The 26782-nt window shown below is 42.8% G+C and overlaps 1 protein-coding gene across 7 annotated transcripts in view; it reads right to left on the bottom strand.

The window, feature by feature from the left end:
- The window catches only part of MTA1 (metastasis associated 1), a 111171-nt gene that overhangs the window by 9469 nt on the left and 74920 nt on the right, over positions 1 to 26782 (bottom strand). For 6 of the 7 annotated variants that reach the window (XM_067536342.1, XM_067536347.1, XM_067536343.1 and 3 more), the window contains 4 exons: positions 26568 to 26757; positions 24975 to 25064; positions 21195 to 21347; positions 19429 to 19464 (listed from right to left, as the gene is read on the bottom strand). In XM_067536342.1, coding sequence (XP_067392443.1) covers positions 19429 to 19464; positions 21195 to 21347; positions 24975 to 25064; positions 26568 to 26757 — 469 coding nt within the window. Of the gene's footprint in view, positions 1 to 19428; positions 19465 to 21194; positions 21348 to 24974; positions 25065 to 26567; positions 26758 to 26782 lie in introns of those variants that run through there. The other variant, XM_067536348.1, reaches the window with a different exon arrangement.

Genomic DNA, 26782 nt, shown 5'->3' with positions numbered 1-26782 from the left:
TGTATACACCTGGAATGTACAAGACAAGAAAGAATACAGGAAAAGCCATCTAAAAAACTAAGTGTGTTATGACAGAAAATTACATCAGAAATAATGGCTGGCCATTTAAAATACACCATTTACCAATAGTTATCACATGGCAGTAAAAGAGATACAGTGCCACAGCTATATCATATTCCAAATATACTCTCAGAGCTGCTGCCAGGCCAAAGGAAAATACTTTGTACTGGTAGTGACAGATTCCTAGCTTGAACCAGACATACTTTTGGTGATTTCTCATTATCAAGAGGTAGAAGTATACATCTTGAAGCTCATGAACCAGACCTGAGAGTTTGGGGAAGGAATGATAATTGCCTTGGAGATACACGATCTTTCCTAAACTGCTGTTCAATTTTTCAGGGATTGAAAATGGAATACAGACACCCTTCTCCCTCAACAAACAGACACGCACACATAAACCTCTTAGGTCTAAGTACATATTAGGAATAAAACTCCAGAGGGCTCTGGCACCCCTTCTACAGCTCTCTATATTTAAAAGGAAAATTTCTCTCTTAGCAGTGTCTCATTACAGGGATCCCTGAAAAGGGACCAGGAAAGGAGCCTGGGATATCCCTTTTTGATGACCTGTGAATGTATAGACTGCCATGACTGAAAATATTGGGTTGACTGTCCCCCAAAGGCAGAGAAACTCCAGAAAATACAGCATTTATTTCAAGTTCCTCAGGCATGCTTTCAAGTCATGCTTCTAAGAGATATTCAATGACAGATCCAAAACTGAGGAGAAAGGCCATAAGCTTCTCCTGACTAACCAGATTTTTCCTCCTTTTGGGGATGAAAGCTACAAGGCAGATGGCTACGGAAACTAAGATGCTTTCTGAAATCTCAAAGATTAGGATTTATTTCCACAGAACAATATGAAAAAACCCATAGCCCTGGAGAGTGTCTACTGCCTTGCAATTTTCCTAAAGCCTCATAGTATAATAAATATGAACAACAGAGGAACTTCAAAAGGTCAAATTAAGTCAAGAACTTTTGACTGCACTTCCGCAGGTAACCTAGAATTCCTTAACCAAAAATGACTCTGGAGCATTATTGAAATGACTATAGAGCAAGCAACTATATTACAGGACAGTGCATGACACCCTCAAAGTATGTCTTAGCTCTTGAATGGCGGACAAGGCCTCAAACCTTTGCTCTCTGGCACAAGACCTATTCCGGAGGAAAGCTTGCTTCACAGGGAGTAGTCACAGTGGGTTAACACGGTCTTATGATTGGCCAATCTTAGAATGTCAGAGCTGCCGAGGAATAGACTTCCTCCCAAGGCGATCCAGGAGAGGCAATGTAACAGAATTTCAATTTCACTGCAGCTAAACTCCATTTCTATTTAATTACTCCAATCAGATAAAGGCAAGTTTAAAACCTAGATTAGATCTCCGAAATAAAACACAAAAACATTGCTTTTTATACACCAACCCCCCCTCCTTTTTAAAAATGAATCCAATGAATACCTGACCTGAGGGAGCTCATGACTCCAACGAACACTGAAATCTGCATCTCCTGCAGGAGCCATTGTGCTGGGGCCACAGAATAGCATAAGAGAGGGGTCTCTAGCTTCTGGCACACTACCGAGGAAGCTTGCTAGAGTGGCTGATTTCCTGGGGAAATCTGCAAGGTCACAGACATGCATGCTCTAATTGACATGGAGTCCAGCGAGACCTTGCCATGCCACAGTGGTAGCATCATAACTCTCCCCCGCAACTTGCCTACTCCCATTTCAGAAGCGCAATCTCCTTCCTCAGCACCACCACAAAATGCACTCCAGTCACTGCCAGAGGTGGGAGACCCAGATCCCCCCCCCAGCTTGGTCTCTGGGAAGTATTCATTCACAGCGGGGTGCCTGGCAAAGGGGGGGGGGGACCTTCCAGCAAAGGCCAAAGTCAGGAAGCTGCAGAATAGAAAGTGGGTACCTCCCCATCTGCCAGTCAGCTGTTCATGTAACTAGCACTCTCTAAGCCTTGCTACACCTCTCTTACCTCATTTTATGCAAACTTGACCTCAGCACCACATAACCTTCACCTGAATCCCTTTCCTCTACCAGCAGCTCTATTATAGCTCCTCACAACCAACCTCTGAAGCACCGACTGAGTTCCAAGGGAACCCACAGTCCAGCACCCAACCATTTAGGGCAAACTTGGGATGGCCTGATTTAATAGCACATAAAACATTTAACTCCCTCCCCAATGATGAAGCATGGTCACCCCCCCAAGGCACAAAAGTTTGCTCTCCCAAAATGCACATCCACCTCCCAAAGACCCAAGAACCTCTTTTGGTCAATCAGCACAGCAAGAAGTTAATCTTCAAATGTTTTATTTCCCTTTGCTGAAGAGAGCTATCATGCAAAACATGCAGTATGAAAAGTCATTCCGAAATGTAGCTCTGATAAACAGATGTACAGAGAGATACATTCTCAAGACTAGAAAATTTAAAATCTAGACTACCTTTTAAAATACATAGATTTGTTTTCAAAGTCCATGTGATGTTTTACATCTATTTTCTCCCTCTCCCTGCCACCAAAAAACAACAAAAAAGTATTTTCAGGGATCCTGCTCTGTTCAACAACAAAATGTATCAGCAGCCCCGCATTCATGAGCAAACCACAACAAACTAGTGTGTGCACATGGCAGAGTAAATATTTTATGATAAGGAAACAGACTTCATTTTCAAGTTGCTAAGTGAACTTCAAGCTTAACTTTAAAATAGTGATAGAATTTGTGTGCGTGTGTGTGTGTGTGTGTGTGTGTATACACACACACGCATACCCACACCATTTTCATAAATAAATCATGAAAGTTATAGACTACTCTAACTGCTGAGAAACTAGCGCTAGTATTGTGCATTGTTGGAGCTGTGTGCAGATTGCCAGATGAACATCACCTTAAAACTTAAAACCCACCTTAAAACAGTGGGTGAACTTGTAGGAGTGTACGTACAGAAGTGCCATTAGCAGAATAGGATTAGATTATACCAAATAGCACCTATACTAGACTAATGGTTTCTTATAAAAGTCTGTTGGGCATATAACAGTGTTAAAATTGTAAGTTACTTACCTAAATAAGTTCCTACCAAGATTGGCAAAGGAGAAGGGAAAAAAAGATTTAAAGTTAAAAAAGGAATGATATGTGATTCAGAATACAGCAGCCAAGCACCATGAAATAAAAGCAGAAAAACAGAGTAGCTATTTTGATTGTAATGGAGGGCAAAAGTGACTGAGTTTCTATAATGCTTAATCTTGCCTCATTTAGTGTAATATCAAATAGAAATTAATTTTCTCCAAATATGCGATAAAGCAAAGGCCAGATATTGGATTCTCTAGGCATAAAAAAAAAGTCGTTCTTTGCCCATGTCCCTCCACTATAGCTTGCATGTTAGTTATGTATTTATTGGCCTTGGACAGTTGATCCTGAAATGCTCAGTTCTACAGCTGTTTATACTGAATCAGTTTGCTACGAACATACTATATGGTCAGATTCCGATGCCCTCTCTCACACAGGGTAGCACCTTGCTCCACATGTTATCCCACTGACTGTGATGGTGCTCTTTGTGAAGTAAGGTCCTAGTCCACATGAGAAAGGCCACTGGTGATTAGATGAGGTTGGTCCAGAATGGATCAGTAGCAGTCAGCTTCATCCCTGAAACAGCATTTCTATACTCTGTCCAGTTGAGAGGTGCTGGAGGAAGAGAGAAGTTCACTCTGAAGTCTTGTTTCTTTGGACACTGTCAAATCTGGATGATAGAAACTGTCAGCATCTGAGTTACCTGCTACTGTTCAAGCTGGGACAAAGCAATGGAACTCCACATATCAGATAGGAGTCCAAGCTACCTGTCATCATCTTCAAGGCCATTCACAACTCAGCTCTTGTCCTGTCACCACCCTGCTCCTTAACCGCATCAGCAATGCCAGCCCATGTCTGCTCTTCAAACAAAGCTAGGGAGACCTGACGTCCCAACATTAGAGGCTTTGTCTTATATAGACAACTATGCCTTACCTCCCCACCCGAAAAGAGTGTCCCGATTTTTCACACTTGCTATCCGGTCACTCTAAACAAATCTCTCTGTGCCTTCCTTCAAGCTGTCCCTTACATGCCTGGAATGCTTTTCCTGAACAGATCCATGCGATTTGAAGGAGAAGGTGGCAGTCTCTTCTCCAGATCTACTTTTCCCACACTACCAGTAAAAATCCAGTCAACATACGATGGCTAGGCTGAGGACAGGTGGAAAAGTTGAATATAAAAACTGTATACACCTGTCTCCATTGCCCCCTATCTTTTTAGACGAAGCTCTCCAGGACATGGCCCGTGCTTAATTTTGTGCAGAGTCTAGTAGAACAAATCTTCATCCTGATTAGGGCTTCTATGCACTGTACTGTAATATAAATATCGTACCTTGAAGAGATGCAGTTCAATGTGCTTCTCACAAAGTGGCTTATCTCCTAAGTGCGTGTGTGCAGAGGAGACAAGTGCCTTCTAAAGGCTAGACTGTGCTTTTATCACAGGCCCACCATCCCAGCACTGGGAGGCACTCTGAACAATGCTGCCTGGATCACCTCAGCAATGATTCACTACCTCCCTTTAAAGGGGGGAGAATATTTGCCCTCATGAAGCCAGCCAGCTCCACTAACCCATGTGCAAGCACCTGAAGCCATGGCTGCATCCATTCACCACTCAGTAGCTCCTTGGGGGGGAGGGAAGGAAGGATCCAGGCTGTAGTCCCTGGACACCCATTAGTACTCCAGCTGCTAATGTGGCTGGGCCCTTCCTTTCTCCTATGCCCCCGCATGGCTATGTAAGGGCAGGGCACAATCTAGCCTTCAGGGAGTAAGAGTTTTCCACCTTTCATGGAAGTTCTGCTTCAGGCTCATTCAAAAACCTGATCCGGAATGAATATATGAGATCTAGCAATATTCTTCAGAGCAGTCGCCAACTCTATTCCTCATACTAATTTGGGAATAATTAAGGATTTTAAATAACTATAGTTACACTAGCTCAGCCTGGTTAGCATATGTATAGACAACTAAATATGTCAACCTTCTCGACAATGCTGAAGTTACACTTTTAAAGATTTCCTATGGCTCAGGACTATGTTACACTAAGAGAATGCCAGTGGAATCCAGTGTCAGAACACTTGTGTCCTGCTGCTATTTGAATAGCAAAACTTGGAGTCATTTATTTTCAAGGCTGGGGAAATTTGCCCTGAAACATTGTTCTGCTCTCTTCAATGTTTGCTTTATTTCCACTTGGCCACATAGAGCATACACTTTTTGGAGAATGAAAATACTTCCTTCTGTTTCCCCTTGCACAGACTCAGCCCTGCTCTGCAAACATAACTCACTAATCACCACAGAGTAGAACATTACGTGGGGGGAGGGAAACCCAGCATGCTGACTTCCTTTATGTTTTGAATCTGCCTGACCTTCATTTCAAGCTGTGCTCTGTGCAGCTGAACAGTCTTTTTACCAAGCCCTTATTACATCTAAAGTGATCATGTAAGCTTTTCATGATATTCAATATTCTCCTCAGGCCAACTGAGCCCCTCCCTGGACTAATTTTCCATTCTCATTAAATCTCACCTTTCAGGCTTCCCACAGTATTGCATATTTGCGGGGTTTCCAAGATCTTTAGTTTAGCTACAGAATTATAGAGCTGCATAATCACTGCCCAAGGCTGCTCGTGATCCCTGTCCAGATTCAGCCCTCCCCCACCCCCCTATGTCCACACAGTAGGCCAAGCTTCTCACTTTCAAAAAGAGGAAGCTCTCCTCCTTTGTCTTTTGGAGTCCTCACCATGGGGTGAGGATTTATTCCATTTCTCCTCTGAGTATCCAAATGCCTTTTCCCCGTTTCTTCTGTTTTTCTTAACAGCTGCTGCAACCTCTTGTGAGCTCAGACTTCAAGGAAAGAAATCTTCATTCAGTCCCATACCAACCCTTTGCAGGCATTCATTTTGCTTGCCAGCACTTTTATTCACCGTAGGGGACACTGCAGAGATTTTAGGGTTAGTGGCCTTAAGCCACTGCTACAGGGATTTCTGGATCAGAGTCAGATCTTTTCAATAATTAATTCTTGGCATATAACTATGCCTCCAAGCCATGCCATTTCATCCTTTTGTTCAGCGTCTGAATCTTTTTCTTCTACTTTATGTGGTTTGATGCCACTAACAGCTTCAACTAAGGGTTCTCTCACAGAAGCATGCCATCATGTATCACCACTGTTGGGGCCCTCAGGGTTAACATCTGTAAAGCCCTGTGCAGATGCAAAAATTTGGATCCGCATCTACTCCACGATAATTAACTTGTATCCAACCCACAACCTGCACGCCACCTTTTATATGCATTCATATCTGTACAAGCACCTTATCTCACTGTTAGAGCTCTGCACGGATACAAAAATATCCGATCTGCAAAGAGGGGAAATGACACAACCAAATCCGTGGATGCAGGTAACCATGGATATAAAGCAGATATCCATGGATTTGCAGGTCTCTAAACATTTGCACTAAGGTATCTGCTAACTTTGGAGGACCACTGCATCCAGGCTCCTTTTCTGGAGCAAGTCTTTTGAGTAAAGCGATGCCTACCAGGGCTCAAATTTATTTAAATGGGCTCTGGGGAGACAAACGGAGACTTTGGGTAGCTCATCTTGAATGATAGTGATTTCGGTAGCACAATGGTAGCACTGGTTGCCCTTCCAAACATCTCTCTTTGATCCAGATAAGTACATGGTCACAACCATACTTTCTGTAAGATCTATGTAGCATAAACGCCAACCCAAAAGGCAATACAGGGAATACATCATTTTAATTAATTTATTTATTTTTGTAAGGCCAGAAGGGACCATTAAGATCATCTAGACTGATCACCTGCATAACAGAGGTCATAGGACTGCCCTGAATTAATTCCTGCTTCAAGTCCCACAGGTGAAGTTGAACTAGGACAGTAGCTTTCACCCTATTTACCATTGTGGGCCACATTCAATACTTACTACCTGTATGACCCTGAGGATATGACATGGGTTGCAGCTGTGTGCTGATTAGGCCACAGGCGTCCCATGGGTTGAGAACCACTGAACTGGGGCATATCCATTAGAAAAGCATCAAATCTCTATTGAAAGATTTCTTGTGATGGAGAATCTGCACAAACCAGGGTAAGTTGTTCCCATGGCTAACTACCATCACTGTGAGAAATGTATGCCTCATTTTTAGTCTGATTTGTCTAGCTTCAACTTCCAGCCACTGGATCTTGTTATACCTTTGTCTGACAGATCAAACATCCTTCTATTATTAAATTTCTGTTCACTGTATCGGTACTTATAGATTGATCAAGTTCCCCTCTCCCCCACCTTCTCAGGTCTTTCACTTTAAGACATGTTTTCCATTTTTTAATCATCATGACGTTTTTCTGAATGCTCTCTGATTTTTCAATATTCTTCTTGAATTGTGGACACCAGAAATGGACACAGTATATCAATACTAGTCACACTAATGCCAAATACAGACAAAATGACTATACGATAGTCCCCTTTATATCTCTCAGGGTCACATTAGCACTTTTGACTACAGTATTGCACTGGGAGCTCAGCTCACATTTAGTTGATTATCCTAGGAAACAGTGACTCAAACACCATAGGGGGTCATGGTGGATAGAGACCCCAGTCTGGGAACTGTTAGTATTGTTTTGATATTAGAAATCTGAGAAGCAGACATTTGCAAAGTCAAGAGCCCAAAGTCAGTTTTCTTCCTGTGAGGAGAGAGGATTTTTTCCTAGAAATATAAGGTCTCAGACCTTAAAGCCTCCACCCTTGTGGGTATCAGAAACAGAGCTCTGTATTTCTTTCACAAGGATGCATGGATTGGATGGCTCTCTGACAGGAAGAGCTGAATTTCCTGTGGTGTCTTTCCCTGATACGGCCTATCACAAATGCATCATCAAGGGGGGCAATTTAAAGGAATTTATTCAGAGCAATTTCCATCTAGACCTATTGGATAATGATCAGGACACATGTCGAAGGTACCCTAACAGCTTCTGGTTAAGGGCCTTCATCTTTCTCAGCAAGGAGTTTTACTTGCAGTAGATATTGGCAGGCTATTTACTCCAGAACATTAAAAAAAACTACTAAAACCAAAAGACAGATGACAAGTTAATAAATTTATAAATACCCCAGTGAACCTAGGGCATCTCAGAAACCGAGTGCTTTAAAATGCTAGAAACCGTGGAATCTGCAGAGTGGTTCTAGGCCCCAGGCTGAAAAACAGGGAGTTGGGAAGATGTCCTATGCTCAGAAGTTACCTCCAGTAGGATGAGAGGAAGAACAGAACAGGTTTCCCAGAAACCACTAATGGAAAGAAAACCACTAAGCTTCTCCCACACGCTGAGAGTACTGAAAATAGTGGTGGGACAGGCTAGCCAGGGCACGTGGGTGAGGAGAGGAAGTGTTGTGTGAGGAAGGGGAGTGAGCTGCACTGTCGTGCTTCTAGAAGGATTCCTATAATTTGAGTGCCAACTAGTTTGAGATGCTTAAGCAGATGAACCCATAATCCAAACTTTACAAACTTTGGCTATAACTAAGCAAGACAGATGCTGGCTGGATTGCTAGACTTCAAAGGGGCATAGAAAAACTTCATCCCCTGCCCCATTTAAAGATTTTTAGATTAAATTTCAGTACTAGGTGGTTGAATCTCTAATTCTAAAATGTCTAGAGTTAAATTCTTTCATCAGGTCTGAGGGCACAGCTGAGATAAAAGTAAAAGAAAATCAGCTTAATTCAATTGCAAGTAAAACCACTGTTAAATTTGCTGATGTGGAAATCATATTTCTACCACCAATCATATTATTAAATGTAGCCCTAAACCTTCAATAAATGTATTGAAAGGGTTTTGGTCCTGAAAGATCCTGAGTGCTACCACCACCTCAAGCTTATAAATTGACATTAATGTAGATTTATATGAAAGGATAAAGCTACTTCATGTAACTTTTTCCATATAGTTGGATTTTCACACATTTTGTTTCTATGAGCATTCGTGTCCACATCACTCACAATATAAAAAGAGAGATAAATGAGCACATCATTTATAATGATAAAGATCTACAATCCATATCACAAGGAATGGACAACATTCTAAGCAGTTTTTTCTCAAGGAGAGGTTACCTGGTGTAGAAACAGCAGATGGCATTTAGGATGTTCCATTCCTGTATTACCAATTATGACATCACACGTCCTAAGTTTCTGAACACTGATTGCCTACATTAAAAGCTGATGAAATCTCAGGTCAAAATCTGCTAATAAGAGTGCTTAGAGTAAGGCATTTAAATCCATATTTTAAGCACCTAAACATGTGACCTCATTGCCGGAGGTGCTAAACAGCCTGCATACCAAATGATGTAAAAGGGATCTGAAAATCAAGTCACATGTGTGCCTATATAATGATTTTGAGTGCCTAACTTTAGGCACCCATGTTTGAAAATCCCAGCCTCAATCCCCACAAAATATCCTCTCTTTCATCCTGACCGTATTAAAGGACTACCTGTGGCATGCCTGTCCAGCTGATAGTTTAAAGCAGTCAGGTGAGAAACTATCCCCCGTGAATCTGGAAGCACAGTTCCATTACTAAAGGGCTTAGCACAGAATCTCAGCAAAGGTCCCCTGGGGCTGGATGTCCACAGTCAGATTCATAGATTCCCAGGCCAGAAGGGACCACTGTGATCAATTAGTTTGACAATCTGCATGACACAGGCCACATAATTGCCCCAAATCAATTCCTAGAGCAGATCTTGTAGAAACACACCCCATCTTGATGTAAAAATTGTCAGAGATGGAGAATCCACCACGACCCTTGGCAAGCTGTTCCAGTGATTAATTACTCTCACTCTTATGCCTTTGAGCACATGTCTTACGAGGAGAGGCTGAGGGAACTGGGCTTGTTTAGTCTGTAGAAGAGAAGAATGAGGGGGGATTAGATAGCAGCCTTTAACTACCTGAAAGGGGGTTCCAGGGAGAATGGAGCTAGGCTGTTCTCAATGGTAGAAGATGACAGAACAAGGAGCAATGATCTCAAGTTGCAGTGGGGGAGGTCTAGGTTGGATATTAGGAAAATCTTTTTCTCTAGGAGGGTGGTGAAGCACTGGAACGGGTTACCTAGCAAGGTGGTGGAATCTCCATCCTTAGAGATTTTTATGGTCCAGCTTGACAAAGCCCTGGCTGGGATGATTTAGTCAGGGTTGGTCCTACTTTGAGCAGGGGGTTGGACTAGACTAGTTGGACCTCCTGAGATCCCTTCCAATCCTGATCTTCTTTGGTTCTATGATTCTATGTGGAAAGTCAGCAAGCTGCTCAGCAGGCTTGAGCTCCCCTGCACATCCCTTAGCTCTGGCATGGAGGGTGAGGAGGCCCACGAGGCAGTGGAGACAGACTAAGTGGGTGAATGGGAGAGTTTTCTTTATTATTTTCTTTCAATTCACCCTCAAAAAGAATATTAAAAATGACATTAAGGGCTACACTTTAGTGCACAGTTCAGGTTTAGATTTACAAAATAATCAGAAGATAGAAGATTCTTTTCATGCGAACTCTAACACACCCATATTTCACATATATATTTTCAACTACTAACTAGGCTGCTAATATAATCTTAAAATTCAAGGGATGTGCAATATGGCTGAGTAAATATTTATTGTGCAAACCTTCACTTCTGCATTGCCTGATTTTTGTTGAACACAACCTAAACCTGCATTAATAGACTGTTCTACTCCACTCACTACAGCAGATGCCAGTCGCTTACTAAACATAGCTTTCCAAATTATTCCAAAACAAAAGTTTTAATGGTTGGTTTCTCACCAAAGAAGATTGAGAACATTCTTTTCCACCTGCTATGACTGTGGGAGGGAAGGGGGGGGAGTTAGAATCTTCCCATGCTTTTTAAAAACAGCTTCAGTAAAAAATGGAAGCGTGAAACTTGAGACTTAGCACATACAGTCTTTAGAACAGCAGTGTCTTTGCTTACCAGGAAAAAATAGTTTTTATTTAACATAGTCAAGATCCTTTGAAAATTATGTTCTGAACATGTGCAGTAGAACATTTTGTCAGCATACCTGGATTCTATTCCCAGCTCTTAGATGATTAGCCTACACACTGAATGAATGTATCAGTTTGGCTCAGTTTCTCCGTTTGCAAAACTGGGACACGAGGAAGTTACTTATCTTATTGCGACTGAAAGGTTCTTTGAGATCTATAGTCCCTATCAGTCAGTATTCCACTGTGGATTTGCATGTGCTCCACACCCAGTCAGAGAATTCTTGCAACCAGCATCTATTGGTCCATCCTCACTCTTCTTATGTTTACAACCAAAGGCATAAATAGCAGAGTGGACTGACTCTTTCCAGTTCCTTCTTTATCATGAATCCAGTAAAGAGCCAAACCAGAGGGAAAGGAGCTTGGATTGTGGAATACAAATATGGACCACGCATCCCAAAGAACTTCCAGTTGGTATATGGAAAGTAACTCTCTCTTCTTCAAGTGCTATACCTATGTGTATTCCAGTGTGGATGACTGACAAGCGGTATTTAAGAAGGAGGTGGCTGCAAGAATGCAGACTGCAGAGCCATTTGGACGACTGCTGTCCCAAAGGATGCATCAGAGGAGAAGTTCTGTACTGGACCATCATGTCTTTCAAACGTGTGGCTGGAACTCCATGTAGGTGCCCTGCAAACATCAAGTATTGGTACTTCCTGAAGTGATACCACTGAAGTTGTTTGCACTCTTGCAGAATGAGCTCTCGCCACACAAGGGGAAGGAAGATGCAACGACAAGTAACAGAGCAGGATGCAGCTCAAGATCCTTTTAGAGTGTCTCTGGGATAGCTTGACCTTGGACTAGTTTTGAAATAGCGAGAGCCAGTCTAGGTGATTTTCTGATTTTGTCTTTTGCAAATAGAAAGTGAGAGTGCATTTTACATCAAGGGAGTGAAGTCTCCTCTCCTCCTAAGATGCATACAGTTCCAAAAAGACACAGGTAAGTGGACTGACTGGTTTATGTGACACTCCAAACTACTTTGGGGTGAATTTCAGAGGTAAACGTAATGAGACTTTGTCCTTTCAGAATACAGTGTATGGCAAATCTGCTGTTAGGGCTCCCAACTTACCTACCCTTCTGGCTGAGGTGATGGTCAAAAGGAATGCAACTATCACTAATGGTAATAACCTAATGGTTTGAAGGGAGGCTTAGTGAGTGCGACAAGTACAAGATTTAAATTCCCATGCTTTCCTTACCTGTGGGAAGGATCTGCTTCGGCCCTTTAAGAATCGGTCAGTCAATGGGTTATTGAATAACCATCCTATGGTGGATGGCACACACTGACTGATGCCAGGTGGACTCCTATAGAACTGAGGAAAAGATATTCCCCTTATTTCGGACTACCTGCTGACTCAGGAGATGCGTGTTTCTGCTATGTTCAGATGGGAAACTCTTCCACTTGGCTAAATATCATTTCCAAGTGGACTCTTTTCTGCTGTTAAGGATGGTTTGTAAGGTTTCAGAGAAGGAAGGTTCTAGCATTGATGTCCATCTGAAAACCAAGCCATAGCATGGAGTGCTTCAGAATCGGAATGCTTGACCCTGCCCCTCTCATGGGTCAAAAGATTGGGAAAAGACTGGATGCTGATCAGAGGGTGAGATGACATTAGAAAGAACTTAAGAATGGCCATACTGGGTCAGACCAATGGTCCATCTAGCCCAGTATCCTATCTTCCAACAGTGACCAATGCCAGGTGCTTCAGAAGGAATGAAGTGATGGATCCCATGCCCAACTTCTTGCAAACAGAAATCCCTAATAGCCATTGATGGACCTATCCTCCAGGAACTTCTCTAGTTCTTTTGTGAATCCCATTATAGTCTTGGCCTTCACAACATCCTCTGGCAAGGAGTTCCACGGGTTCACTATGTGTTGTGTGAAGCAATACTTCCTTTTGTTTGTTTTAAACCTGCTTCCTATTAATTTCCTTTGGTGATCCCTAGTTCTTGTGTTATGAGAAGGAGTAAATGACACTTCCTTATTCACTTTCTCCACACCAGTCCTGATTTTATAGACCTCAATCACATCCCTCCCTTAGTAGTCTCTTTTCCAAGCTGAAAAGTCCCAGTCTTACTAATCTCGCTTCATATGGAAGCTGTTCCCTATCCCTAATTATTTTTGTTGCCCTTTTCTGTATCTTTCCCAATTCTGATATAACTTTTTTGAGATGGAGTGACCAGATGTACACACAGTATTCACGATATTGGTGTACCATGAATTTATAAAAAGGCAATATATTTTCTGTCTTATCTATCCCCTTCCCAATGATTCTCTACATTGTTAGCTTTTTTGACTGCCGCTGCACATTGAGTGGATGTTTTCAGAGAACTATCCACACTGACGCCAAGATCTCTTTCTTGAATGTTAACAGCTAATTTAGACCCCATCATTTTATATGTATAGTTGGGATTATGTTTTCCAGTGTGCAATACTTTGCATTGATCGATATTGAATTTCATCTGCCATTTTGTTACCCACTCACCCAGTTTTGTGAGATCACTTTGTAACTCTCCGCAGTCTGCTTTGGACTTAGCTACGTTGAGTAGTTTTGTATCATCTGCAAATTTTGCCACCTCATGGTTTACCCCTTTTCCCAGATTATTTATGAATATGTTGAACAGCACTAGTCCTCGTACAGACTCCTGAGGACACCACCATTTTACCTCTCTCCATTCTGAAAAATGACAACTTATTCCTACCCTGTTTCCTATCTTTTAACCAGCTACTGTTCCAGGAGAGGGCCTTCCCTCTTATCCCATGACTGCTTATTTTGTGTAAGAACCTTTGGTGAGGGACCATTTCAAAGGCTTTCTGAAAATCTAAGGACACTATATCCACTGGATCACCCTTCTCCACATGCTTATTGATCCCCTCAAAGAATTCTAATGGATTGGTGAGGCATGATTCCCCTTTACAAAAACTATGTTGACTCTTCCCCAGAAAACTGTATTCATCTGTGTGTCTGATAATTCTGTTCTTTACTATAGTTTCAACCAAGTTGCCGGGTAATGAAGTTAGGTTTACCAGCCTGTAATCGCTGGGATTGTCTTTTTCTTTTATTGTTTGGATTTTATTTTGGAGAGGGTGGGGGGAGGGGGAGAGAGGAATTATTGTCTTTAGTTTACAGAATGCTAATGAAGTGTTTCTACCCCTCTCCCCTCCCATTCTTCCACTCCCCATCTAAACTCCCTCACAAAACTCCCATTAGCTGCTCCTGTTCATTAGCTATTTGGGAACCAAAACAGTCTGGGCCAATAGAGGGTGATGAGGATGACATATACCCTTTCCTGTCAAATCTTCTGTAAGACTCAAGGCGTAAGTGGTAAGGGAGTAAAGACATGGGTCAGATGTCCTGACCATAGGAAGAAGGAGAGCATTTCCCCAAAAACGTAGACCTACAGCTCCTCTGGAATAGTAGATGTTGCATTTCCTGTTCATTTGGGAGGAGAACAGATGCCAGGTTGGGGTCCGCCACCAAGCAAAGATTCTGTTAACCACAGAAATGTGCAATTCCCATTCATGATTGACCACAAAATGCCTATTAAGGGTGTCCAACACATTCTGAGTTCCTGGAATGTAAGCTGCTGACAGGGTGATTTGTTTCCTGACACATCAACAAACAAGCAAGGGCGAGATCCATCTTGTATAGATGCGGTCACCTTAGGGAACTGTGTAAGGGGGGGGTTGTCATGTTGCCTGACATTATGAGGACATGGTGGAACTGGATAAGTTGCAGAAAAACCTTTGAAGCTTCTCTGACTGGTCAAAGTTCCAGAAGGTTTATGTGCATCTTGGTATCCAAGCACCCTGTGCCATATGGCTGTCAATGCGGGCTCCCTCCCCAGCCTAAGAGAGTGATGCCTGTAATGATCATCTTGTCTGGTGAGGATTGTACGAAGGGGACACCATACATACCTGATGAGGATCCTTTCACTAAGTTACTCTGGAAGGAATGGTTATCAAGTATTTATGCAGAATTTGGTTGGTGAATACATTGTGTGGAGCCACACCTGAAGGAAACATAGATGGAGTGAGACGAATGGGGTAACAAGTGCATGAAGCCAAGTGCCCCAGCAGGAAAAGACAAGTTCTCACTGGAGCTTGAGGTTTGCATATAACCTGGTGTATCCGGTCGTTCATGATGCAGAACCTGTCCTGTTGTAGATAATATCTCACCATGACGGAATCTAGAAGTGGTTCTTGTGAAGTCCATAGTCTGTGTCGGAGTGAGGATTGATTTTTCCAGGTTCAGAGACTTCTAGAGAGAGAAGTAACTGAAGCATTAATGAGGTCAACTCACAGGCTTCTTGACATGTCCTGGCAATGAGAAGCCAGTCATCGAGATAGGAGAAGATGGTGAAGCTCTACTATCTAAAATGAGCTGCTACCATCAGAAAGACCTTGGTAAAGACATGAGGGCAGTGGGAATGCTGAATGGGAAGCACCTGTACTGGAAGTGGTCAGGGTCCACCATGAATCTGAGAAAATGCTTGTGGGCAAGGTGAATATTCAAGTGAAATTAAGCATTCTTCATATCGAGAGCTGTAAACCAAATATCCTTTTCCAAGATGGGATTATTGATGCCACAGAGACTATTCGCAAGCTAAAATTTCAAATGAAGTGGTTGAGATTGTGGAGATTCAGGATAGGTCTCCAACTTCCCTTCTTTTTGGGGACTAGGAAGTACATTTTCTGGTGTTGAAGAGGTACTTGCTTTATTGCTCCTGGCTGGAGGAGGGATTCCACTGTCTCCCTGAGAATAGTCCTTGAAGATGGATGGCAGTTTTGGAGAATAAACTCAATAGCACAGCGAGAATGGATAACTAAATTCCCACTTGTCCACTGTTCTAGCACTCCAGTTGTGAAAACAGAGCGCTAAATGACATCCAAAGGATATGTGGGGATTGGATAGGGGTGGCTTCATCAATGGTTTGCAGCTCTCAAACGCCCATCAAAAATATTTTTTGGTGGGGGATGGAGCTGAGATGGTGCTGTAGAAACAGGAGTTGCAGGGAAATGAGACTTCTGTATCCTTTGTCTCTCACAAAGAGGGTCGTAAAATCATTGGTGATAAAACTATCAAGTCCCCTGTCTAGGTTTGCAAGACTGCCTGTAATACTTTCTTTTTGGGTAGGTGTATATATTCCCAAGGAGCAGAAGGCAAGAACCTAAGGACTCATCTGTCTTTTCAGGGAAAATGGGGGCTTCACGGAAGGGTGAGTCCTCCATGGTGTTTGGGATCTCCCTGGGAAATCCTGAAGTGTGTAGCCATGACTCATGACATATCACGACGGCTGTTGCCATTAATCTGGAAGATGTGTCTGCTGCATCAACTGTTGATTGGCATGCAGTTGTGGCCCAGCTTACCCTCTTCAGGAAGAGCCTGGAAGTGAGCTGTGTCCTCTTGAGATAGCTTGTCTCCAAAGCCTATGAATGTGGAACAGTTCAGATAGTCATATTTAGCCAACAGCACTTGACAGTTCGCTGTATGAAACAGAAGACTTGTGGATGTGAAGACCTTTCTTCCCAACAAACCGAGGAATTTAGCTTCCCTGTCAGAAGGAGTGGATGTTGCTGTCTAGATCTCTCCACGGCAGCCTGTGAGCCATCCCCAGGAGCTGTGCAAACGAATCAGATGTAGACTCTATTTTATTGTATAAGAAAGATCAAGGTAGAGATAGATTTTTCCTTTACTGTTATGATAATGGTATAGTACTGTTTAGTGTGGCATAAGTGGATTCCATCTTGTTAGTTTCTTGAAGTAAACTCTTTCCTGAAACTTGTATTACTGAATCTAAAAATATCTTGATGAATTCTCTGAGAGAGAGAGAGTAAGGAATATATGTGCAGGGCCATAAAAAGATGTCAATTAACCTGCTCTAACAGAAAAGAAAGTGAAAACGCCAACTGCCATCCTGACCCTGAAGGCCGAAGAATGCATATCAACCACCCTGAAGTGCAGATAACGACCCTAAAGTACAGAAGGAGCCACCCTGGGAACTGACAAAGTACAGAAATAAGAAAATAGTCATGCCAGCAATTAGCTGGTGATTAACAACCATACTGAACCTGGAGGCAGCATGACACAGCAAGACCCACAGACTTACATGAGAGCCAGTAACTATAAAAGATGTGGTAAGAACATGGAAACTGAGTTTCGGTCTGCAATCGTCATTTTGGAGCATCGGATTCATGACTGACAGAATCCCAGCTCCCTCCTCATGGTGGATATCTGGCATACGGGTCCCATGTTCCCCAGTACGGCCAATAAACTGCGTCAGGAGAAGGTTGTGGGGGTTCCCAAGGCATCGGGTACCAACACTCCCAAGGTAAATGTCGAGGTGGAGGATGGTACAAGGAGGCTCTGAATATCCTTTCTGACTAGCATTCTTGGAGGATGAGATGATAGCTCCTCTGGTGGTTTCAATTCTACCGAGGAAGAGAAAAATGTGTCCAGATCCAATGGCAGCATTAATGGTCCAATGGAGGAAAGGCACTGCCAGTAGATGAAAGAGGATATAGGTTTCTGTCCTCAGTAACATCCCCTAGAGGAGTCACAATCTCCCTAGGGAGAGACGGTTTTAATGATGGGAGAAACTGAGGCTCAGGAAGAGCAAAGATGTCCCTTCAGGGTAACAGAAATATCTGACCTCCCTGAAATGCAAGGGGTCCAATCCATTCATGCTGATAGGGTCAGAGAAGGGAGGCTCCATGTGAGAGAGAGAACCAATAGTACCAACGGTGGTTAAAGCTGACTGTGGTGGAACCGATGGATCCTGACTTTTTTACTTGGACGGTACCTGCTGAATTGGTGTGGTTGTACCGATAAAGCCCTGGCTTTATGGGGTTTAGAGTCATGTTCTGGGACTTAGTATGTCTTAAGTCCTTAGAGGTTGAGCGAACTTGTGTCAGACATCATCGAAGCAAACTTAAAGGAAGACTTGCTCTTCTGTTTGTTCAAGTGTTCTCTGCCTTCTCGATGAGACCCCAACTGTGGGTATGGATTCTCTTGAAACAGAGTTGGACCTCATGATAGGAGGCGCACTGTGTGTCGAATCAGGCCAATGTACGGCAGGATCCCTCAGACGGGGCTCGGATTGTGGCCTCATGGCTTTCTGCATGAGGTGCTTTCTAAGCCGGAGTTCCTGTGCCACTTGTGTATGGCTACAGAAAGGAGTATAGTGTGCCTCTCTGAAACAGAACAAGCAGTGCTGATGGTCATCACTGACAGAGAAGGAACGGGGGTCGGACACATTTTTTTAATCCTGGAGTTCTGGGCACACTCAAATGACCATAATGGGTCATAAGGGGAAGTTTTCCTAAGCCGGGGAATATATCTAACTAGAAATCTTTGCTAAACACTATTAAAACTAGCTAGCTGTATACAAAATAAACCAAAGGCAATTGTTGAAATATTTACAGATCAAAGAAATCAAAGGAGAGCTCTGGTCACTGGAGGTTGGGACCCAGGCCATGCAGCAGTAAGAAGAAACTGGAGAGGCAGTCGGTCCACTCCACCATTTATGCCCTCATTTGGAAAAAACTAGGAGGAAAAAGGTGCATGGGAAGATAAATGGATGCTGCTTGCAAGAATCCTCCGACTCCGGATGCATGGAGCACATGCCACAATGGAATATGCATAGGGACCAGCACTCGAAGAAAAAGAATTCTTACTAACCTTGTAAAGCACTTTGAGATCTATGAACGAAAAGCACTATGTAAGAGCAAATTATTATAATTACAGATGCTAGTTTGATAAAGATAGATATGCACACCAGCACTGGCTAATCAAACAGCTAGCAGTATCTCTAACATTATAAAGGGTCATGAATACAAGGCAGAAAATATCCTATTATATTTTGATTCTTTTGTGATCTGTATGTTTTTTATATTTAAATTCATATAGAACATTTGAAGACTACATTTCTTAATGTTAAATAGTGAACCAAAAACATATTCAAACTATCTTTACATTCCTAAACATTCAATATCTTTTACAAAACTGCTAGAAAAATGTCTGATAATTTGGGGATTTTAGTAGTAGAAGATTAAATCTTTCATTTCATTACCACTTCCATGCAACAACTATGGTTGTACAACTATTATGCCCACATGTGAAAAAAGGCTGGAAAATAATTAGCAGTGCATAGACTATGGATACAGAGATTATCCAAAGAACATTTAGACACCAACACAAAATTTACACAGAGCATTAGTAGCCACAAGGCACAGACAAGCGAACTAGAGAAGCCAACAGATGAAACGAAAAAAGACACTGTCCTAGCATAAGCTGAGCGCAGCTCTGAGGTCTTACCCCTGCTAGGCATCAACAGGCGCTTCTTCACGTTGCCTGACAGAGCATAAGTGAAGAGAAAAGAGAAAAAACACCATATCAGCAATCTGAACAGTGGCATTTTTAAAAGCTAAATATTAGACAGTAAGATACTCACTGCTGATTGTGGAGTTTGCCTTCAATATAAATGCTAATTTAATCTAAGAATAAATGTAAAGATGGTTGCACTGAAATGCAGTGGCAGTACTGCTTTAATGCAGCACAGTAAATTGACAGGGATGGAGCAGAATGGGAGAGAATCTGGTCTCACTCCAGAAGGAGAAGACCTGTAATAGTTTGACAATCAGCTGTGCTCACTTCTGGGAAAGTTGGAAGCTCATTTTTCTCCTCACCCTGTCACAGGCCCACCAACAGCAATTCCAGGCCCCAGAGCAGAACAGTCAACAGCTCCCCTAGAAAGGGAGGGCTGAGGTTTAAGACCATGGGCAGCAAGTGAAGCTTCCCACTGCTTCCGCCTGTGGTCCCGCCCTTCTGTCCCAGGCCCCACCCCCCAAATCCCCCTCCTCTCTTCCACACATCCTCTTCCCCTAGGCAGCGATGAGCAGCGGCCTGGGGGACGGGGGGTTGAGCAGGGAAGGAGAGGAGGAAGGGATGTGGCAGTGAGCAGGGCAGGGGATAGGGGTGGAGTGGAATGTGGGCAGGGCCACAGGTGGAAGAGGCAGGACGGGGAACTAGCCTCCCCAAGGGGAAGCATCACCCACCACTGGGCCCCTGGCCAATTGCTCCTTTTGCCCCCCATAGGCGGGCCTGCACTGTCATGATCACTTAAGTGCCATGCTCCAGATGCACCCCTCTTAAGTGAGCCATTCTCCACCTTCCTATTCCTGAATAAGCCCGCTCAATCTTGATTGAGGAGCCAGCTGTGCCAGGCTCAGCCAACAGCCAGCTCTTCAGGACAGAGCCCTGGACTCCATGCCAGGAGAATTGTGCCTCCATCTCCTGCTGCAAGCACATGCTGTCTTTACCCATGCTGCTTACTGGGCTGACGGTAGGGGTGAGACCCACCTCCAGTGAGAGGAGACTCTCATTGAGAGGCCAGCCAGGGAAGAAGGGTTGGCTCGAAGTAAGGCAATGCAGGGCTGACTAAAAGCAAGATTCCCCACTTAGTCCTGCTCCAGTTCAGCTAACCACTAGCCTGCCTTCCTCCCTGGAAAAGCAGCCCTGAAGGCTTTCCTCATACCCTGCCAATCCAGAGGTGACATCCACCTGAGAACTGGGCAGTTTCTGAAGGTTTTTAAAAAAGCAGTAAATTCTTAACGAAAGAGGAGAAACCATCTGGGAAATTCTCTGTAGTAATTCCTATGGTGGTAGTAACCATGATAATAATAAAAAAAGAGGATTGTCATTTTCCGTCATGTCTGCAAGGCTGAGATCAGCCTGACATTAAGATATGGTCTAAGTGGGCAGAGTTCCATTAGTCTAACAGCTCTATATAAATACACTGCTCAGACCATACACGTCCTTGCCTGCACAAGCAAAATAAAACAAAATCAGCCTTTGCAAGAAGAGAAAAGTAAACCATAATGTTTCTTGTTCTGTGTTCAAAACAATTAAGGCCCCTAAAATAAAAACCACAATCTCCCCTGGTATATGGCTGATGCTGTCCCTTTGGCAATATTCCTACTCCATTACAGCATCCTGAAATGGAAATTATTAATAGGAGCACTTTGCTTGAGACACAAGAAACACCCAACAGATGACAACATACGCGTACTAAAAATATTTACCATCCATCCCATTGTGTTGCTCATAGCTTCTTTTTCCCAGGATAGTTGGGGATCCATTGTTTATGACAGGTGTGAACTTGGCAGGAGTCAGACTGTTCAGAGAACTGGACAAACTCTTTACAGGGTCTGGTTTCGGAGGACATGGATGAGACTCTGTTGTAAAACAGCAGTGTGTTATTTTTATTAGTAGATAGAGAGATTATAAATCCAAATATGAACATCCCTCTCACGCTAACGGAAATCCATATATTCAAAGCTGCCTTATGCGGACTTACACCTACTCTGCTGATATGCAAGGGAATCTAAGTTAGTGAAAAGAGGTCTAAACACAAATTCCTGCACATATCACCTTTGAATTTGACCCTAAGCCTAACAGAATATTGCTACTTATTTATAGCATTGTAAATATACTGCTGAATTCAACTCTATTAAGGATGTTTTAACCTGTGCCATAACATTCACTGCCGTATAACTCTAAAATAGGGGATAAAAGGCTGTTTTGTCTCCTTTGCCAAAACTGTTTTCCACTAATTCTGGGTAATATTGGCTGCTCTATATTAGAAGCCATCTTCAAGAAGTCATGCAACACCCCCAGGCTACCAGGAAGTTACAAAATGGCCAATTTCATCAGAATTGTACAAATGCAATTCCAAAACTGGCCAAGCCATTTAAGACTCAAAACAAAACTATCAAGAACATGCACAGAATTTAAATCTAACCTTTTGGCTGAGGCAGAGATCAAGCATAGGCGTGCCAAGGGAAAAGACGTTGAGAAAGTTACAAGCAACTGAAAACAGGGGGATTTAAAATGAGTTGCTCTTTCTCGGCCCTAGCTGTGGATTCACAGCTCTGACTCTGTAATAGCAAGAAGTAGCATAACACTGCTGAAGATAGTGACATCAAAGGAGAATGGCCCCGATACCCTCCTCTCTGTTTCCTGTCTTAAGAGCCACCCCACTGAAGCATTGGCTTTCAGATGAGACCTTAAAAACAAAGGTCCTATTTGCTGTGAGCATTAGAGATCCTATGGTACTCTTCATAAAGAGTAGGTTTTTTTCCTGGGACCCCATAGCAAAATTTCCTCTCCTTTTAGTGGCTGCATTTTGGTTGTGCTCCGTGTATACCATTTGGGAAGTTCTATGGGACATTTATTATTATGGAATGTTTTAATTGTTAAGTACTGTATCTAAAACAAAAGCAGACAAACCCTATTTAACGAATACTCATGCAATACACACACTATATTTTTATAAAGAAAAATACTCAAAGAACCAAACTAACTTCAAAGATTCCTATCAGAGTTAAGAGAGAGTTATTTTAACTGCTGAACTGGGAGCCTTAAAGTAAATCCCAGACCGACTCTCTGGAATTTAGAAGCAGCCTGGCCACTGCTCTAGTGAACAAAGCCAGTCTCTACAGGGAAAATGCCCCTTCCCCATCCGTATCACTCAGCAAGACTAGAGAAGTGGTCAGAGGAGGCTTTTAACATTAGAGCACTGTTCTGGGTGCTCGTTTAAGGCTCCCAAATTCAGTATTTAAACCGACCAGGAAAGTCTGAAGGAGGCAGTGTAGTCGCTGCTGGAAACACCAGAAAGAAGCATGACCATTTTAAAACTGTCCCTGCCTTTGCAACCTGACTGTCCCTCCGGAGCAGTCTGTGGCCTCTAGTCCCTTAAAACTCAATGGCTATTTAAACAAAAAATTGGGTGTCTTAAATTTCAACTTCAATAGAAAGTGAGCTGGCAGCAGCTGCTTGGCCACAAATGAAGTTGAAAGAGCGATAGCTCATGGGACCCTAGAGAAGACGGGGGGCCGAGGAGTTCAGGTTACCTACAAAGAGTAAACGTTAAGTAATAAGAGAAGGAGGAGAAGGTTAAAATGGATTTTAAAATATCATCAAAAATATTATGAGAGGCTTCTGTAGCCTTTTCCCCTATTATTCCTCTCCTTCTAGATTTTTAATAGTAGAAGGATGCAATACATTAAGCACCATAACTTTTTAAATACAAAAGAAACAGTTAATAAGCTGTACTCTGATGCCAGCATGGGCTATGGTAAAGTCATAAGGCCTTCATCCCTGTGCCCCACAACACACTCCAGGCATGCACCAATAGTCAGTTAATGCACACAGTATCCTGGCTTACTGCAATGTTCATTTGACAGCATTCCCAGTTATGGGAGGGATCCTCCTTTAAGGCAATGCATGATGCACATATGATTATATGAGAATTTGCAGATACCAATGTATTGATAAGAACAAGCAACAGATCAAATTAAGCACAAATTCACTGAAATACTTGGATAAAAGGTGCTAATGAAATATCAGCCATTTGTTTCAAAGAGCCCAAAGCACTTTTCACGTTGCAAACGATACACACGTGAAATCATGTCATCCACTCATAAGGAAGACTAACGGATGTGTAACAGCACACAGCAATGCTAAACAATTTAGGACAAGAGGAAAAGAATGCTGTTCCCAAACAAAACTGCAGAGGGAATTTCTGGACAGGACACACATTCCCCTACTTTTGTAAAAGAGGGATGCAGACTGTGGTTTTGTTTGTCTGCTTTAAAGGGGTGATTGAGACCATCCTTTTATGTTCAACCTGAAAGACAGAACCTCCCGCAGCACCATACTTCACGCTGGGGACATGATTCCCACTCACTCAGGAGGAAGAGGACAACCTCCTGAACCACCTCTGGTGCCCAGATGGTTTTGAGTTCTTGCTCCCAAGTACTGATCAAACAGTGTAGGGATTATTTGGGGGATGCTCTCTGGCCTGCATTATGCATGAGATGATCACAATGGTCCCTTCTGAATCTGAAATCTAGGAATCACCCACTGATCATAATTCCTGCACTTCAACCTTTTCCGCTGCAGAATCTACTCTCAAAGGCCTAAAAGGCCAAGCAAACAAACTCCAATGCAATTTCTACTGCACGCTGGTGACACCATAGAATCATAGAAGATGAGGGTTGGAAGGGACCTCAGGGGGTCATCTAGTCCAACCCCCTGCTCAAAGCAGGACCAACCACCAATAAACCATCCCAGCCAGGGCTTTGTCAAGTGGGGCCTTAAAAACCTCTAAGGATGGAGATCCCACCACCTCCCTAGGTAGCCCATTCCAGTGCCTTACCACATCCTTATCAGACATTTGCTACTGTGCAGTGATTGGGGTGCTGGGGAGATGCCCACAGCAGAGCTGTAGACTCCTTCGGTAGCTCCTGCAAAGCACTTACTCTCAGCATTTCACGGACAAAGCTCTGTACCCTGAGTGAGGCCTCTTAGACTTGAGAAGAGGCTGCACAGAGGACCCCGTTGTAGGAATTATATTAAGACTGCAGGAATGTGGACCAGCCAACTGCACCCATCTGATCACATTCATGGATTGTAAGCAGAAGGCCTCCCATCCAGGGCCATCAAGACACCAGAGGCTGCAGGAAAGGAGGCTGCCTCATGACCGCTAAAGAGGAGTTTCTGATATGGGATGGAGGATGGGTAATAGGCTGCTTAGCCACCAGACTTCTACATATAGTATGATGAGAAGAAAGTTCACAGTGGCCCCTGCAGCCTCTCTCCTGTTCCAGAGAAGGAAACAATAGCCTATCAAGTGAACATACCAGGACCTTACAAAAGGTTTAGTTAAACTTATTTCTAAAGAGGGGCAAAATTTTGGGAAAGAGGATCCTATTTTTTCAGATCAGGTTACTCAGCCCCCGTTTCTAGTTCCAAAACAATGAAAATATGCAGTTAGGATAATTAGCCAGTAGCGTATTTACCTAAATATCGGAGTACTGCTTCTAAAGGCTTTCGAACAACTTGCTTTAACAACAAAGGATTTTCTGATGCTTCTGGTAAGCGTGCTGTGCCTGTGAAGACAATATCGAGGTTGGGGAAAACAATTTTCTTATTAAAAAGGAATGGAATCTCTGACATGAACTTAGTATGACAGACTATATATCTGTGTTCACTCTTTTTACAAGACTGTGATAAATTTCATACAAAGAGTGGTTTGTGAGGTATTGTTTTGAAACTCATAATCCACTGAACATTATTGTCCTGATAAAATGTGTGGCAACATTTTACGTAAAGTTAGAAATTTCTAATGTATAACATTGCTGTAACATTCCAGAGTTAGAAAAGCAACCCAAACCAGTTCTTCAGAGACACACTGGCTGGGTATTAGCATAATCAAATGGACTATCATAGACTATCACCGGGCTAAATGGCCATTCTTCAGCAGGAAGAAGGGTCTGAGCAAGAACTTTCTATACTGGCAATGGAACAGCAGGGGGTTTCCCTGTAAACAGGCTGGCTGTCACCTAAACCCAGCTGGTGATAATCCTCAAAGTAGGGAGGAAGATATAAGAATGAGAAACAAAGGCTCCCAAAATCACCTTCTCTCTACCCATGGTAACTATAACGTTTGAAAGATAAAGGAAGCATAATTGAACTGGGGGGAGATCCTGGTTGAAGCAATCCAGACCTTTTTGCTTTTAATTTCACTTAGCTTGTTAAAGTTAGGCATTAGTTAGCGCTTTTCCGTTTTATTTTCTGTGTAACCAGTTTTGACCTTTATGCTTCATTACTTGTAATCACTTAAAATCTATCTATCTTTCTGTAGTTAATAAACTTGTTTTATCTAAACCAGTGTGTTTGGATGGAAGTGTTTGGGAACCTTCACTTGAGATAACAGGGTTTGGGCATATCATTTTCCATTGATGAAATGACAGACTTTCTACGAGCTTGCATTGTCCAGGAAGGTGCTTGGCAGTACAAGATGCACGTTTCTGGGGGACAACACTGGGACTAGTTATTTGCTTGTGTCACTCTGCAATACAATTCGTAAGTGACTTGCCAGAGCATTCATGTAATTCAGCTGGAGTGATTTTGCATGCAAGAGTCTGTGTCTGAGCAGGACCAAGAGAGGTTGCTCTCACAATATAGAAATGTAAAAGACACCACAGGCAGGAGAAGTGAGGGGACACAACTGTTCCGAGTCCAGATTGTACCTTGGGAAATGTTGCTCTGGAGAAGTCTAAAACAGTTCTTTTCTGGAGAACTTTCTAGTAAAAAAGGATGTTTACGGATTAGGTTTATGTTTTGTGTACACACAGGGAAAGGAATGTGCTGCATACTGGCAAACAAGTGACATTAAAAAAAAAAAGCTGATCTATTTCAGACCTGTTATTTGACAATCACATGATGAGTTAGGTCATTTCGGAAAATGAAATAAGTAACAGCAGGTCATCTGGGCTTAGCTCCTGTCCCCTGGAAAGATCTAACAAGTCTTTCCTAAGAGGAGGAATTAATTTCAAATTCTGGTTTCCCAATTTCTTAATAAGTGTATGGCGGGCTGGGTAAACACTCACATTCTGCTTTGATTGCTGCACTGTTGATGGGCAGATAGGGATGTCTTGCCGCATGCCAAGGACGCAAGATTTCCCGACATAAGCGTCTGGCAATCCTGGTCAGTTTTGTTGTATGCAGATAAAAAGCTTGTCGTGTCTTCATGGCAAACTTGGGGCTCCCACTGTTTCGCACTGGCACACCATGAGGACTCTGGGAAGAGGAGAAAAGCACAAGC

The sequence above is a fragment of the Emydura macquarii genome, unplaced genomic scaffold (assembly GCF_026122565.2).
Source record: "Emydura macquarii macquarii isolate MOO-44397 ecotype Brisbane River unplaced genomic scaffold, CSIRO-AGI_Emac_v2 contig_3534, whole genome shotgun sequence".
NCBI lineage: Eukaryota > Metazoa > Chordata > Testudines > Chelidae > Emydura > Emydura macquarii.
Note: the sequence above shows the minus strand (reverse complement) of the source record. Positions and strands in the feature narration are given on the sequence as shown.